Source organism: Odocoileus virginianus, chromosome X (assembly GCF_023699985.2).
Source record: "Odocoileus virginianus isolate 20LAN1187 ecotype Illinois chromosome X, Ovbor_1.2, whole genome shotgun sequence".
Lineage (NCBI taxonomy): Eukaryota > Metazoa > Chordata > Mammalia > Artiodactyla > Cervidae > Odocoileus > Odocoileus virginianus.
Window position 1 is genome coordinate 22046250 of NC_069708.1, and position 15499 is coordinate 22061748.

Sequence of the window (15499 nt, forward strand, 5' to 3'; positions counted from 1 at the left end):
TACCTTGTGTGAATTAGGTAGCAAGGGTATCCAGGAGCTGTGCTGAGGGGGGATACAGTGAAAAAGGCCTAGAGTACCCACAAAGGTACCAGGATACTAGAAGCAGAGAAATCAAGTTCGTGTGCAAACCTCAGATGCTGCAATAGTAAAAACAGTGGACAGAGGTGCAGAGTGTTTGGGGTACTCTAGAGCAGCAATAATGGACAAAGTACCTGTAGTGGGAAAACCTCTCCACTTGATCTAGCCAGCCAGCATGACCAGTAAACGGATCCCAGAGGTAAAGCACTTCAATCCCTAATGTCCTGGTGGAGAATGAAGGGAAGTATGGAAGGATGAGGTCACCCAAGCAGCAAAGGCCAAGAAAAGTAACCAGAGCGAGGTAGGCAAGGGCATATGCTGTGCTTGGGGTCTGGAGCTGGCCCAGGAGGCAAGAGTTGTGCAGACAGGCTGTGATGGGTGTCAGGTCAAGTTCAGGCCAGGTTGTGCAATTCCCAATACTCAGGTTTGAGTGAAGGACTTTCTAAATGGAAAAGGAAAAAGCTGGAAGTCTGGCTGGGTGAAAGACAGTGGTTATGAATGGCATCCTCTGGCACCACGTGACCAGTCAGACTGGTGCTTTCAGCTGTCTGATGTGCTCAGCCAAGACCTAAGACAGAGTGTGGGAAGTTCTGCAGTCCTGGTGGGGTTTGTAGTGGGCCTCCTACTGCCTGCTGTAACCAATCAACAGCCCACAGCTGGCTCTCACAGGTGAGAAGCCTCATGACAAGGAGCCCAGACCTGAGGGACAGGAAAGAGGCTTTTCCTCCACAGATGTTCTCAGCCAAATATTTTCATCAAAACTTCAAAGTATGCACAAACACTGGCATTCCTCAGTCCAGAAGAGCTGTTGAGCCCTCCCTTCAGTAGGGAAGTTGAACAAAGGGCACCAAAGGCATTCCTGGCACTGGGAACTGTGATGCTGAAGGCTTGTCCAGGGTCTGAGTGCTTCAATCCAGGTAGGAAGGGATCTTCCCCAAGGACATAAGCCACAGTGACCAAGCCCTGGCTGACTGGTTGCCATATGTTTTCCTTCACAGAGGAGGAGCAAGTTTAGAGAAGTTAAAGGACTTGTTCAAACACTACTCTTTAGTACCTCTCAAAATCAATAAGGCAGGGAGTTAGGAGCTAGAGATAGAGAAGGCTAATTGGAACCCAGCTCCAGTGAAGTTACAGACTTAGATACCTGCTCTCTATGGCCTCACCCATGCTGCCGCTTCTTCCTAAGCAGGAAGGACAGTGGGGAAGACATGACAATTCCCACATTTTCTCTGCCTAGGATGCTGGCAGCTGGGGTGAGGCTGAGCCCTTTGGGTTCCCACATGAATTACACAGCTCCAGGAAGTCCCTTCTTTCCCTGGAACCAGCAGGGTATGCCACATCTGGGTTAACAATTCTTTATTAGGAGTCAGGTTCCGAACAAGGTAGAAAGCAGTGGCAAGAGGAGTTCAGGTAGGGGGATGAAGAGGGGAACACCAAGCCTGGCTAGCTGGGCCACTGCCAGAGGTCAAATGGGAGCCCTGGGATGGAAGGGATCTGGAGAGGGGGTGCTGGGGTCAGTCTAGAGGAGAGGACACGGATCAGCGGATGGTGTATCGTACATAGGGGACCTCAACATCCTCGCCGCTCTCATCGTTACAGCACAGTTCAAGCACCAGTGCTCGCACATGGCGGCCAAGCTTTCGTTTCGACACACGGCTTACAATCTCGGTCATCCTGGGGACGAGGGAGCAGAGGGTCAGGGAGGCAAAAGGTAAGTGAGGAGGGGCAGGTAGCTGGGGGCAGTGAGCAGCAGTGGGACAGCTGCAAGTTGAGGCTCCCCACCACCCAACTCACGGCTGATCCAATCGTTCCTTGAGCTTGGCAGCTGGCATGAAGAAAGAGTAGAGCATAGACACGCCCTGGGACAGCATAGTGATCTCCAACTTATGTTCCGTCTGGAAGAGGGGGAGGACAGCAGTGTCACAGACAGGACAGTCACCTGCACACTCCCCCCCCCCCAGGTGGGGTGAAGGTCAGAAAGGGCTCTCACCTTGAAGTAGTCGAGGAACTGTTTGAGGGTCATCTCCTCACCGTTAGGCTGCAAACCCTGTACCTCAAAGCGATCCCACAACGTCCACTCTTGGTTATAGTACTGTGGGGAAAGTAGCAGTCTATGGGATGGGGGCCACCAGGGCACCAAACCCCATCAGTTTCCCCCTCACTCATGCAGACATGCTAAGTCAGACTACAAGCCTCTTTTGTCCAAAATGTTCTTGTGGCTTTTGTCTGGCCTTGAGTAAGCAATAAAACTTTTATAATGGAGACAAGGCCTTACATCATGGAATCCTATTATCTTCTGCTCATTTCCTATCACCTCATCCTCTCCCACATTCTGCTCGAATGACTTCTTCCTCAAACAGGCCAGGCACACTCCTACCTCAGTACCCTTGCACACACTGGTCCCTCTCTCTGGAATGCCTTTCTGGCAAGGTCTGGCCTGTCTTCTCACCTCCTCCAAGTCTGGACTCACATGTCATCTTCTCCTTAAGGCTATTCCTGACTATCCCACATTTAAAATCCTAAATCCATCCCCTTGCCCCCTGGTATTCCCAAGTTCTCCTTATCTTGTTCTTTTTTGGAGGTTCCAAAATCGTTTACTGTATTACTCTATTTCAGGAATATAACCTTAGCACCTGTAAGAGTACCTAGCACACAGTAGGTGCTCAATAAATATTTGAGTGCATCAATGAAGTGAAAGCACTGAGCATAGTAAGCACTCAATAAATGTTGGGTGCTACTACTGTGCACTTATTAATCATAATCTAATATTCAAACATCTTTTCTGAGGGCTTCCACAGTCAGAATCAGACACCTACTTAACACATAGAAGGTACTTAAAAAAAAACATGGTAAGTGAATAAATGAACAAGGGTGTACATGAAGAGGTATACATTGACAGAAACCCTCTCCTGGTAACAGGCTATGAAGCAAACTAGAGTCAGCTCTACAGACAAACATCCTACAAACCTACTTCCTAATGTAGACCCTCACCTGGTGACGAGGTGCTGCGAGGGGCTCGGAGAAGCCAAAAAAGGGCAGGGCCAAGTTAAGGAAACCATTCTTGTAGGAGTTGAGCTGTCGGTGCCCCTGTACCACCTTGTACAGCTCTAAACACACAAGGCCAACCACGGCTGCTGTGGTTGTGGCAATGGCTGGGATGATCTTTCCTGCAATCAGCTTGCTCTGTGAGGCAGCAAAGGATCAAGGACGGTGGAAGTTAAGAGTAGAAGAGGCTGAATCTAAAGAAGGGATGAAATGTGGGCAAGTCCAACCCGGGAGGGGGTGGAACGTTGGGTCTGGGTCTGCCTCACCTTATGCCGGTCTGCAGGGGGAATGTCATAGTTCTCTGCCCGGAGGTTGGATGCGGCCACGATGAAATCCATATGGAAGTTGGTGTCATCATCCTTTTACAAGTGAGAGGTTAAGGGAGGAGGGCGGGGAGACAATAGGAGAGAATCAGAGGAAGAGGATTCCTGGCCTCAGGGGCCACAGGTATCCACTGCAATTACCTGCTGGGCTCTCTCAGATCACAAAGGCATGGCTTGGAAACATCTATTCCTTCAAGGCCACGTAGCAGGCCCATGATCCAATCCCACAAAGGCCTGGGGCTGCCTCCCGATCCCCAGAAGCCTGTTCTGTCCAGCCCACCTATGCTTAGCCCATCCCCACTGCCTGTTGGGTCCCCCACACAGCACCTTCTCAAAGTCAATAGGGTACATCTTGAACCCAGGGAGCTTTTCGGGACTGGGCAGCGTAGCCTTGAGCTCTTCCAAACGGCTGTCATCTGCAGGGAGAGAGGGACACTGTCAACACTTTAGATCCAAGGCCAGGGTCTGAGATAGAAACAAGTGGGGCAAAAGGTGTTTAGAGAGACAAAGGATTTGAAAAGGAAAGACATCCTGAGAGAGAGGAGGGACAATGGCAAGAAACAGTGCAGGACAACAGAGTACAAACCTGAAGAAGAATGGGTCGGGAGGGGTGCAGTGTGGAATATCAAGAGAGGTAAGAGAGGTATCTCTAGAGACTAAGGAACTGAAACAAAGACAATTAGGAGAAAGTGGGGATGGACAGATAAGGATGGGAGAGCTGTAATCTCAGGGAGAATGATGCAGAGAGGTGGGGAGACATGGAGGGTACAGGGGAAAAGGGCAGGGGAAGATATACAGAGAGGAAGTTGGGAGAAGTATGCAGATGTGCTAAGATGGGAGGACAGAAGATACAAAAAAGTAGAGAATAGGGGAATATATAAAGGGTGAGATAGGTGAGAAGACTGTATACACCCTATATATACTCTACATACACTGTGTCTGCGTGTATACACACACACACACAAAATGTTTATACACATTTTACATGTACCTTGTGTATGTTTTATATATATTTTATACATATACAAATACATGGGCATGTATATGAGGAAAAAGATGAAGGAAATATGGGTGAAATGCAGAAGTAGAAAAAATATACAGAGAGGAACATGAGGGGTAGATATTTGGGATGAAGATGGGAGACATGGGAGAAAATAAAAACAGCCACATTCATTCATCGTGTATGGCTGCTTTTGGGCTTCAACTGCAGAGATCATTAGCTGCAGACACTATATGGCCTAAGAGAGTCAACTGTTTGGACCTTCACCCGATAGAGAGCATGAGCTGGGGGAGAGAGATGGGGAGGGAACTGGGGTGGAAATATGAAGAGGGGGATAAGGAAAACTATGTGGAGGGTAACATCACGGTGAAGACACATGGAGGAACGTGGGGGTGAGAAGATGGGGACAGATACCAAAGGAGCAAGACCACTGGTGGAAATCACACCCTCCAGATAAACAGATCAAGAAGGAAGTCTCAGGACAGGGTTGCACAGCAGTGCGAGGGGCAGAGAACTGGTGAGGAGGCTGCATTGGGCAGAGGACCAGTGGGGCAGTAACTCCTGGCAGAAGGGCCAAACATCCTCACCCACAGAGGCATTGGCGCTCTGCAGCTCCTGGTCAGAGACATGGATCTTGACTCCAGACTTGGGGGTGAATTCGGGGACCTGCACAGACTGTAGGAGCGTGGCCACAGCAGCTCGGTCCTGAGAGCCCATCATCCCATAGGTCTGGGCAAACAGGTTGGCAGCAGCTATCACGTAGTCCAGATGCAGGGGCTAAGAGAAGGCAGGGCCCGGAAGGGTGAGCACGTCTGCCCTCACCTGGGGAGCCTAGGCCTCCTTCCCTCCCACCCACTCTCCACCTGACCCTAGGAGACCCCAAGGAGGAGACTTACGTTGCTAACATCAAAGGTGAGCGGGTGTGGACAGCGTTTGGGCCCAGACCAGAACGGAGCTCCTGAGCTTGTAAGCTAAAGAAGTGGAGAGATTTTTGAGGAGCAGGATCTAAAACTGGAGGCCTCTCCAGCAATCCTAACTTCTCACCTGGGCCTTGGGTGTGCCCTATTCACTAGCCCTGGCTGGGCATGCATGGCAGGGGATGGAGTCAATCATGAACAACCCAGACTATAAGGGTCCTGTGAATGGAAGTTCTGATGCCAGGGTGAACTAGGGGCATTGCTCAAAGAACTCCTGGCACTCACTCTGTGCAAGACACAGCCACTTAACAAACTCTTATGAACTGCCAGGTACTGTACTGAGTTGATATTAACAAATACCAAGAAATCCTCACAAGAACTCTCATGAGGTAATTATTACCACCTCTACTTTACTGACAAGGAAACTGAAGTGCAGAGAGAAGCTACGTGACTTGCCCAAGTGCAAATGGTGCTGAGAGTTGAACCCCCACTGATTTCCTGAGCTCTTAACTCCAAGATTTCTCCTCTATGATCGCTACAGTCCTAGGAGGTGGATGAGTCAGCCCACCCCACAGGTAAGGGAAACAAAAATGAAAGTGTCTTGCTGGAAGGAAAGGGGATGGCAAAAACAGGTCAAGTTTAATCATTTTTCTGAGACTCCCCACACCCTGGGGCATGTGCCACAGCTGGACTAATCCCCAGGAGGAGTCAGAGAACTCACAGCAGGCTCCTGTTAGGGAAAAAACACATTCTGCTAAGTGGACCTGGCCAAGTGGGCATTACCTGATCGGGAGGGAAGTTGTGTAGCAGCTGCCGGATGTTGTTAGAATACTGCGTGTGCCAGTGGTGGCAGGCCCAGGTCACACAGTCAGCCCAGGTCTGTGGCCGCTGCAGCACGAGACTGCGCTGCACAGCCTCCAGCACTTCCAGGGGTTGGGTCCCTGCCAGTCGCAAGGTCCGATCCACAAACTTGGGGTCTCTATCAGGAATTTGGGGGGGTCAAAGGGGCAGGATTACACAGTGGCCTCAGGAGTGGGCTCCAGGGCAACCTCACTTTCTCCAGAGAAAGAAAATCCTGACTCTCAATGGAATGAGGCCCAAGCCTCATTCACAGATTCATTTGAGAAGTGTGCCTGTGCTGGGTGTCTCAGCAGTGAGGAAAGCAGCCAGGATGCCTTGACTGGTGGGCAGGGGGTGGGCTAAGGGGGCATTTGGTTACTTACGTGAGGTACTGGTTGACATTTTCAGCCGGCTGCTTGAAGAGGCCTTCAAACTCATCTCTAGCCCACTACAGACAGAGCAAACAGATTACAGGGGGCAATGGTGGACAAAACGGACTTCTGGAAGTGTTAGAAACACCATCAGTGAACAAATCCAATGGGAAGAATACAGCTGCTCTGGGAGAAGGTAAGCCCCCCTAACTTACCCACTCCTCGACCCCCTAATACCTCAATTGAAAAACCAATGAACTTGACCTGGACAGTGGTTACACTTGTGAATGTGTGAAAAAAAATTAAGATCTGTATACCTTACTTGAAATACGTCATGCCTCAGTAAAAAAAAAAAAAAAAAGTTATGTATATTTTAAAATTTAAAAATAAAAGAAAAAAGAAAATTCAGACCAAACCCAAAACCAATTTCTATACAGGCCCTGAAGATTCAGCAGCAAACTAGACAGAGGCTCTGCCCTCTGAGGGGGTTTGGAGGACATAGATGTGAGATTTAGGTTCAAATCCAGCTGTTACATAGTATCTAACTTTGTGACTTCAGGAATACACAGTAACCTTGTGCTGGTCTTTCCCAAATAGATACTGTACCTCAGGGGTTGCAAGTATGTATATATTTACAGCTTATTTAAAATAGCACCAGATACATAGTGAATGCTAAGTGCATTACAGCAACCCTGTGAGGTATACACCACTGTCAACTCCATTTCATGAGACAGAGAAGCTAAGTCCAAGGTCACTCAAGGCCTAGTGACCCTGTGGCAGGTGCACAAATATAAACACACCCAGCCTGGAACTGGAGAGGTGAAAGGGAAAGTGATGGAGGAAACTTTTTTTTTCTCTCCCTATTTTGTTCCCATACCCCATACTTCAGGTAAACATTCTGAATGGTCTGCTTTCAAAGACTGCAGTAAAAATCATCTGATAGCACAATGATTATCCTCAGGTTCTAATTTGAGGCCTAGGTGCTGGATAACCTAGATATTGTTCATTTTGTAAAAACCTCCAGGCAGATAATACGTGTACTGCTGTGTATTATACATGTATATGCATCATATCAACAAAATCATCCTGGAAAACCAGTTGTTAAACCCATTTGGAGCAACAGCAGGGGACACATGAATATGGACTGAGTGTTAGAGACAAATAAGTAACCAGGAGAGACAGTAAGAATTACCACTGATATTGTTCAACATGAAGGTGGTATTTTGGCTAGATGCAGCAGTTCTCACCTGGGAGTGATTCTGTCCCCAGGGGACACCTAGCAATGTCTGAAGACATTTTTAGTTGTCACACACAGAAGGGGCTGCCATTGGCATCTAGTGGAAAGAAGCCAGGAATTGTGCTAAACATCCTATGGTGCTTAGGATGCCCCCATGACAAAGAAATATTGGGCCCCAACTGTCACCAGTGCTGAGGCTGAGACCCTGTTGTTGTGTGGGAATATAGCCTCCCTTTGAAGAAGTATAGGGAGTGAAGCACTGTGATGTCCACAGTACAATGAATCTAAGAAAATGTGGCAAAACATTAACAAATGTTAAATCTAAGAGTATTTGAGTGTTCCTCGTACTATTCTTTGTATGTTGTCTAAATGTTGAAACTTTTCCCAAAAGAGAGAAATAAATGGATCATTCTAGCAATATAGGCTGCAAAATATACAGTCCATGGAATTCTCCAGGCCAGAATACTGGAGTGGGTAGCCTTTCCCTTCTCTAGGGGATCTTCCCAACCCAGGGATAGAGCCCAGGTCTCCCACATTGCAGGCGGATTCTTTGCCAGCTGAGCCACAAGGGAAGCCCAAGAATACTGGAGTGGGTACCCTATCCCTTCTCCAGCGGATATTCTTGACCCAGGAATCGAACCAGGGTCTCCTGCATTGCAGGTGAATTCTTTACCTGTCTATCTTTATCTTTATCTATCAGGGAAGCCCTAAATGTTGAATATTTTCCCAAAAAAGAGAGAGAAAGAAATGGATCATTCTAGCAATCTAGGCTACAAGATCGGAAGTAAGAGAGAAAGGTTTAGAGAAAAAGCAGAGGGACCGGTAGCCATGAGGCCAGGGTGCCTTCTCCCTGCTCTCTCCCACCAATGCTGATCACCTGCAGGGTGTGCTCGATGGCATTGGGGAAGTTCTTCAGTGTGCAGATGGGGATGGACTTTTCAGGCGGGTCCTGGCTGGAGTTGTAAGATTCTGTTAGGAAGGGGATCACCACCTGCACGTTGCCCTTGGTGCCCAGTGTGCCCGACTCCAGCAGTGGCTTACGGTAGTACACGCAGCGGCGGTCCATGTACATGCCTGGGGGTGGGGTCACAACATAACTTGAGTGGCAAGATGGGACATTAGGAGGCAGGAAGACAAACACCTCCAAAATACACACACACACACACACACACACACACACACGTGCACACACATACACGTAACTTGGCAACTTGGCCCCTGACCTCCTCACCCGCCTCCAAACTCACGGGCATCCACATTATCCAGGGCATTGGTTACACCATCCAGGTTTTGGAAGAAATCATCGTCATAGATGCGCTCAGTGTCAGGACCTACACGGTTCTGGTGGCTTGTCACTCGGATATGAGGATTCATCTGGCGCACAGCTGCAGCAGCTGTTTCAGACTTTAATTTCTAGAGGGGGTGAGAGTGGGAATGGGGGAACAAAACTCAGTTATTCATGTGTGCAGCCAGAGAACCTCTAAAGAGCTGTCCTCCTGAAGGTTGACATATTCAATGCTGCAAAGAACCAGGCCCTGAGTTCAGGAAGCTCCCTCATTTGGCAGGAAACAGTTCATGACAGTACCACAGGGCTAGGGTGGGCACAGATATGCCAGGGGTTCGGTGGAAAGGGAAGCAGTGGACAGGCATAGATTGGAGACAACAGGCCAGCCATCTGTCCTTCTGCCTACCCAACATCCATTGTTCTTTCAGGTAATGGCTCCTAGGCTAGGGAACATTCCCCCTAAACAAAACAATCTTAGCATACAGACAAGAAGTTCGAGTCAGGCCATATCCTTCCTCTGCTGAAAACCCTCCCTTGCTCCTACCTCCACTGAAGGTAAGATGACTTGGTCCCCATTTCCGCCAGCTTATCTCCTACTCCCCTCCCACCTCAGGATCTTGGCCTGAGTGGTTGAGGAACTCTACTCCCTCACACCCTCCAAGTTGGCAGAGATGAGCCTCAACCACACATCAAAACTGCAAACTGATCTCCCCGGTCTGCCCACTTCCCTCATCTTGCTGTTGCTCTTTCCTCTGCACAGCACTTACCAAGAACGCTGAGTATAAACTTCATTATTGTACTGTGTTTATTCTTTACTCTCTGTCCCCACCCCACCAAATCTTTGTTTCCTTGGTATACTGCAAGTACCTACAACAGCACCTCCCTGGATAACTACTTGGTGAATAAATGAATGAACAAAAGGGGAGTCGATCCTGGCCAGGCAATGACCCTATTCCCCACAGAAGGCTGACTAGCTAGATTCCCGTATAGCCTAGCTTCTATCTGTGCAGAGAACAGTGAACCTAGCACAAGTGCTCTCCTTAGGAAAGAAGCCTCCTGGCTAGGTTGGGCCTTGGCTGCAGTCGGGAAACCTGGATTTCAAGAGTTCTTGCCATTCCCCACCTGGTAAAGGCTGTTCACTGTGCCTAGGCTGCTTATGCTCCCCTATGGTTTAGGCCAAACTCCTGCTCTCCTTCTAGGAATCTGGAATTTGGGGATGTTCCCAGAAGAGGGTGCCTACATGACCAGCCCACAGGAAAACCCTTGGCTACTGGGTCTCTTACAAGCTTCGCTGATTGGCAACATTTCACATGTGTTGTGGCAACTCGAACCTAGGGGAATTACACGTGTCCCGTGCAACTCCACTGGGAGAGTGTCTTGGAAACTTGTGCCTGGTCTCCCCCAGACTTCACCCCATGAGCCAACTTCTCTTTACTGATTTTGTTAAGCATTCTTTCACTGGAAGAAATCATAGCCATGAGTATGATTATATGCTGAGTCCTGTGAGTCCCCTTAGTGAATCACTGAACTTGGGACCCCCAACACTGTCCCAACCAGCATTCATACAAGGTCAAGGAAAAAGAAAACAGGAGATGAAAAACGGTGGCTTCAATGGAAGGGTACTCAGTGTTCATTGAACGAGTGACAGAAACTGAGGGAGAGCTGAAGGAAAGAAAAAGGCAGTAAGTAATGCCCCCTTTCCAGGAAGAATGGGAACAAAAGACAAGAGGAAAACAAGACGACAAAGTATCACCTCCACCCCCCACCACACTCACAGTGACATCCCAGGGCCGGAAGAGAAACTGTCTGTTCAGATTTGATTTCTCAATGGTGTCCATGTCTGTGACGACAATTTTGCCATCTTCTGCACAGCCCAGCCCAATCATGGCAAAGTTCTTGAGCAGTTCACAGCCAATGGCCCCTGCACCCACCTAGAAGACAACCAAGAAGAGACAGAGTGTCTGGGTCAGGGCGATGCAGGTCAGTGTGAAGTCACTTATCACTCTGTACTCTCACTCCCCAGAAGACAGCAAAGAGAGGGGTGTCTAGTGCCACATCCTTAAATGCCAGGGCTGTGAAAATAACCTAGTCATCTGAGAGTGGAGGCAGAGATGGGGGAAACAGAAGGACATACCAGGCTTTCCCAAGATAAAAAAATGGCAAAAGTCATGTGATACAGATACAAGAAACAAAAGACACTCCCTTAGGTAGCAAGAGACCCCATAACAGGTAGCCAGAAGCCAGGGGATATGAAGGAAGCAGGTGTCCCAGCAGATCACTCACCAGGAAGTACTTCTGCTTGCCCAACCTCTCCTGCAGCTCTGAGCCAAATACAGCCACCTGACCATCATAACGGTTCTGGCGCTGAAGAATGCAAAGGGACAAAGGTCAGAGAGCAGCCTCACCAGAAATGCCCCCTGTGTCACCTGCCCCAGGGCTCTACTCACATACCGGGAGGCACTTGTCCTCCGTGAGGGCCTCTTTGTCCTCAGGGAGACACTCAAGGGCATCAAAGTACAGCCACTGCATGATGGGCATAAACTTTCCAGAGCAAGCCTGGAGAATGGGCAGAAGAGGGGAAGTAGTCAGTGTTTACCTGGGGCCTCATGCAGATGGGACAAGTGATAAGAGGCAGAGAGGTGCCTGGCCTACCCCAACCCTGCCTTTTTCCACCTATGCTGACCTTCATGACCTCCTGGGCAGCAAGGCCACCAATGAAGGCGTTTATGGGAGCCAGGTCACCAGCAGCCACATATGCTAGCTTCCGGATGAGGTCCTCATCCAGGCTGTTCTGCTGCACTGCAGGCAGGGATCGAGTGTTCACAGCCTGGGCTATGGTCACCAGCTCTGCTGCATCCTCCTAGTGGGGCCAAAGGAACCAAGAGCATGCCTGTTACGTCACTGTGTGGGGGGCGAGAGGTGTAGGCAGAGGGGCAGAGTGGGCCTGCAGTGCCAAGGTCATCTGCCTTGGCTTGGCTCACCCACACCCACCTCATTGTGGGGCCGAGGGGACCGGCCATGCTGAGCACAGAACTGGTGCAGGGCCTGGAAGCCAATGTGTAGCTGGGCAGGGCGGGAATACTTGGCGAAGTCTGTCATCACAAAGTCAGGCTCTGCTAGGGAGGCTGGCAAGGATTTCTGTGGGAAGCGGGACATCAGAATCAGAAGAGAAGAATTGAGAATCATGAGATGCCCAGCCCCAGCCCCCACATCCCCCACATCCCACTGCCCCTCACACTCACAAAGCTGATCTTCTTGGGTACTTTGACCTGGCTGACGATGCCTCCACGGATGTAGTCAGAGAAGTTGGAGGTGTCACAGATGCTAAAGGTGTAAGGACCTAGGGTAGACAGGGAAACTGTCAGGACACCCACTCTCCCTAAAAACTACAACCACCTACGAGATGAGGGAAAATCCATTCCTGACCCAGCTCGGACATCAGGAGTAATCTCCTCTCCATCCTGGGTTCCACTCGAACTTCAGAAACCATCTCCCCTCTACCTCAGACCCAGCGCCCATGGGACCCCACATCTCTAACCCCATGTCTACAATGGAAGATGTTCTCTGCTCCCTGTCTGAATCAGCTCAGACACAAGTGGATCCTCTGATCTTTGTTCAAACACCAGAGACCTCGCCTCCCCTTAGTGCAGACATCAGGGGCCTATTCTACGAACAGCTCAAACACAAGACAGCACTTATCCCCCACACCCTGCTGGGTAGACCTTAGGAGACTCTATCTGTGGTTCATCTCAGACACCCAGGATGTGTCTCCCCTCATGCAGAGCCCAGGGAAACACCTCCTATCTCCCCTGGTTCCCCCCTGGCCCTAGCTCACCCAGGACTTTGATTTCCATGGGCTGACTTCCATTGAGTTCAATCATGCCCTGTACTTCCGAAAAGGAGACGAAGTCACCACTCTCAAATCCATGGCGGGCCTCATCCAGACAGGTAACCACACCGGGGTTGTCCTGGTTGAAGGAGGAGTACCTCAAAGGCAGGCCCAGGGTACTGGGAGCAGACAGGAAGGCCTGTGACCACCCATCAGCCTGCCAGGACCCAAGGCTGGCCTCCTCACCTTGGTGACCATAGAAACCATAGCACTGAGCGGCTGCTCCCCATTGGAATCAGTGAGGATCATTTCCTCTCCAAAATCACAGAAGAGCTGCCTGTAGAGGGAGGCAATAGGGCTGAAGCCTGAGTTCCACGCGCACTGAAACTGCACGTGTCCTTCAAGATGCAGTGAGTATTTGCTGAGCAAATTCAGCCCATCACTGCTGGGAATCAGACTGCGCTCATGCTACATGGGGCAAGGTAAACACACAGCATCCAAAACCCAAGGGCGTAAGGGGGGCTGAGGGCAGTCAGACCTTGGGGGTCTTTTCTTGGGCAAGGCAGGGGTCAGGATGGAAAAGGGCAGGGGCACTCACCCGAACAGGCCCCGGGTGTCTGCCACCACCAGCTTGATGCCATGGCTGTGACAGAACTCACCCACCCGCAGCTGGTCCTCCAGGGGGCTGTTAGTGAGGACCACCACCTGTGGAGAGGTGGAAGCTCAGGCGAGGGCCCAGCACCAGGGTGAAGGGTAAAGGGAGCGTTCATGGAGGAAGGCTGGTAGGAGGGCTCATGGGGTCCTTAAGGCTTTGCTGATTCAGCTCTCTATCACAAATACAAAGTATCTACCATGTATCAGATTCAGCCCAAGCAAAACTCAATGAAAGGAAATGTGAATCCCTAGACTATGGCAAGCAAGGTAAAGAGGCAACTGGGAGGACAGAGTCTGGATAACAGCTGACTCCTTCATTTGCCAACACCCACTGCTGCCTATTTACAGCCCTGCCATGCCCTGGGAGGCACAGAAGTAAAACTTTGTCCTCAGCCAAAGTCTGAGCTCACTCCTACCACACCCACTTGCTCCCAATTCTTAAAACACCTGCTCAGCCATGATCCTTGGGTCTCTACTCTCTGCTTGAACGCCTACCCATTCCCATCAGGGTGAGCTCCCATGGCTACAGCAGGGTTCAGCAGCAGTGTCCTGGCTCGCAGGGACACCCTGGAGCAGAATTTCAGCTCCCACAACTCCTCTTTGTAGCCCAGAGTTTTTATTTAACCAACAACCAGCTGCTAATCCATAGCCCTCACAAAACCTTTATCAAGTCAGCATTACTACCATTCCCATGTCTGCAGACAAAGGCAGGAACAGGAGACTCCATGACCGGCCCGAGGTTATGCAAGTACAGTGAGAGACTTGTTCCAAGGCAGTTTGGCTCCAGCCTGTGCACATAACCACTATGCCTTCCCGTCTCCTGGCTCACATATTCCTCCTAAAGAGGCAGGCCCAGGGTCTAAAGCCTGCTCATATTCCCTTGCTGCAGCCTTAGCGTGAAACCTGGCACACAGGCTAGTCCATTAAATGTTTATCAAATGAATAAACCAGAGCTGGGCTCTGAGAGAACTGGGCAGGAGGCTGGGTGATGGCCCATGGTACCTGGAAGTCACTGAGAAAGTCCTCCACAAGGGGCCCAGTGTAGGCGCTGACAGGCACGTAGCTGTTGAGCTCAGCGAGGCGGGGCTGGGAGACCTCAGCTCGGTTTTTTCCTATGTCTTCTTCCTGCAGGTAGAACTGCAAAGGGCAATGTAGGAAGAAGTGAATTGGCTGTGTAGTCCAGAGGGCTGGGGCCTTGGCAGAAAAGGGGGATAGGAAGAGGAACCTGGGAGGAGAGGTCGGCCCACTGGGCAGTGCCCTGGTCATGCAGGGTGACAGCCTTGACCCCACCGAGGATGATGTTCTTGGCAATCTCCACGCCCAGGCCCCGAAGGCCTGATACCAGTACACTGGAGGTCTGAAGCCGCTTCATTGCCTCATGGCCCAACACATACCTGCCAGGTTAGAGGGTGTCACAGGTCAGTGTCACGCCCTCCTGACCCTATCCACTCAGAGCCCCCTCCCGCCTCACAGTCCAACTTTGGCCCCACTCACAGCTGCCGGGAGTAAAGGCCTTCATCTATGTCTGCGTCACTGCCATTTTTCGCCATTCCCTAGAAATGGAGGGGAAGACTAGGCTCAAGGAGATGTGCAGGAGGAGGGACAGGACAGACAGGATAGGGATACAAAAGACATTCCCACCCAACACCCCACCTGCCAGTCTCTAGGAAGAACACACTCACGTTAGTTGGCACCGAGGGCACTTCAGACAATACGGAGTGGGCAGAGGAACAGTTAGAACCCGGCTTTGGATCAGGCCCGGACACGCGACGTTTCTTGGACAGCGGCGAGCTGGACATCTGGAGAGCATAAAAGAAATCAGAAGTGAGCCTGGGGCATGGGGGTGTTCCTGCTGGATAGTGATGACTGGGGGGGAAAAGGGAAGATGTAAGGGCTAATATCCCCATTTTACAGAAGAGG

The 15499-nt window shown here is 50.4% G+C and overlaps 1 protein-coding gene across 1 annotated transcript; it reads right to left on the reverse strand.

Annotated features, from left to right (window-relative positions):
- Positions 1–1419: 1419 nt before the first annotated feature.
- UBA1 (ubiquitin like modifier activating enzyme 1) lies at positions 1420–15378 on the reverse strand. The gene is made up of 25 exons (XM_020896628.2): positions 15262–15378; positions 15074–15132; positions 14805–14973; positions 14582–14716; positions 13524–13630; positions 13172–13262; positions 12932–13064; positions 12339–12436; positions 12088–12234; positions 11780–11956; positions 11548–11652; positions 11380–11460; positions 10872–11027; positions 9059–9224; positions 8689–8885; positions 6587–6651; positions 6147–6342; positions 5343–5417; positions 5034–5223; positions 3774–3862; positions 3390–3482; positions 3070–3261; positions 2069–2170; positions 1873–1973; positions 1420–1752 (listed from the first exon to the last, which is right to left on the reverse strand). Exons 1-25 carry the CDS (start codon positions 15376–15378, stop codon positions 1617–1619), a joined length of 3177 nt encoding a protein of 1058 aa, XP_020752287.2. The 3' UTR covers positions 1420–1616.
- Positions 15379–15499: the final 121 nt, after the last annotated feature.

What these genes read in the sequence shown, in the direction of transcription:
- UBA1 (XM_020896628.2), bottom strand. Translation starts at nt 15,378, where the DNA reads ATGTCCAGCTCGCCGCTGTCCAAGAAACGTCGCGTGTCCGGGCCTGAT. An exon ending in CATGGAAATCAAAGTCCTGG is followed by an intron (nt 12,437 to 12,931) that starts GTGAGCTAGGGC and finishes TGTCTACCCTAG; the next exon opens with GTCCTTACACCTTTAGCATC. An exon ending in CCATCGAGCACACCCTGCAG is followed by an intron (nt 6,652 to 8,688) that starts GTGATCAGCATT and finishes CTCTGTCTGTAG; the next exon opens with TGGGCTAGAGATGAGTTTGA.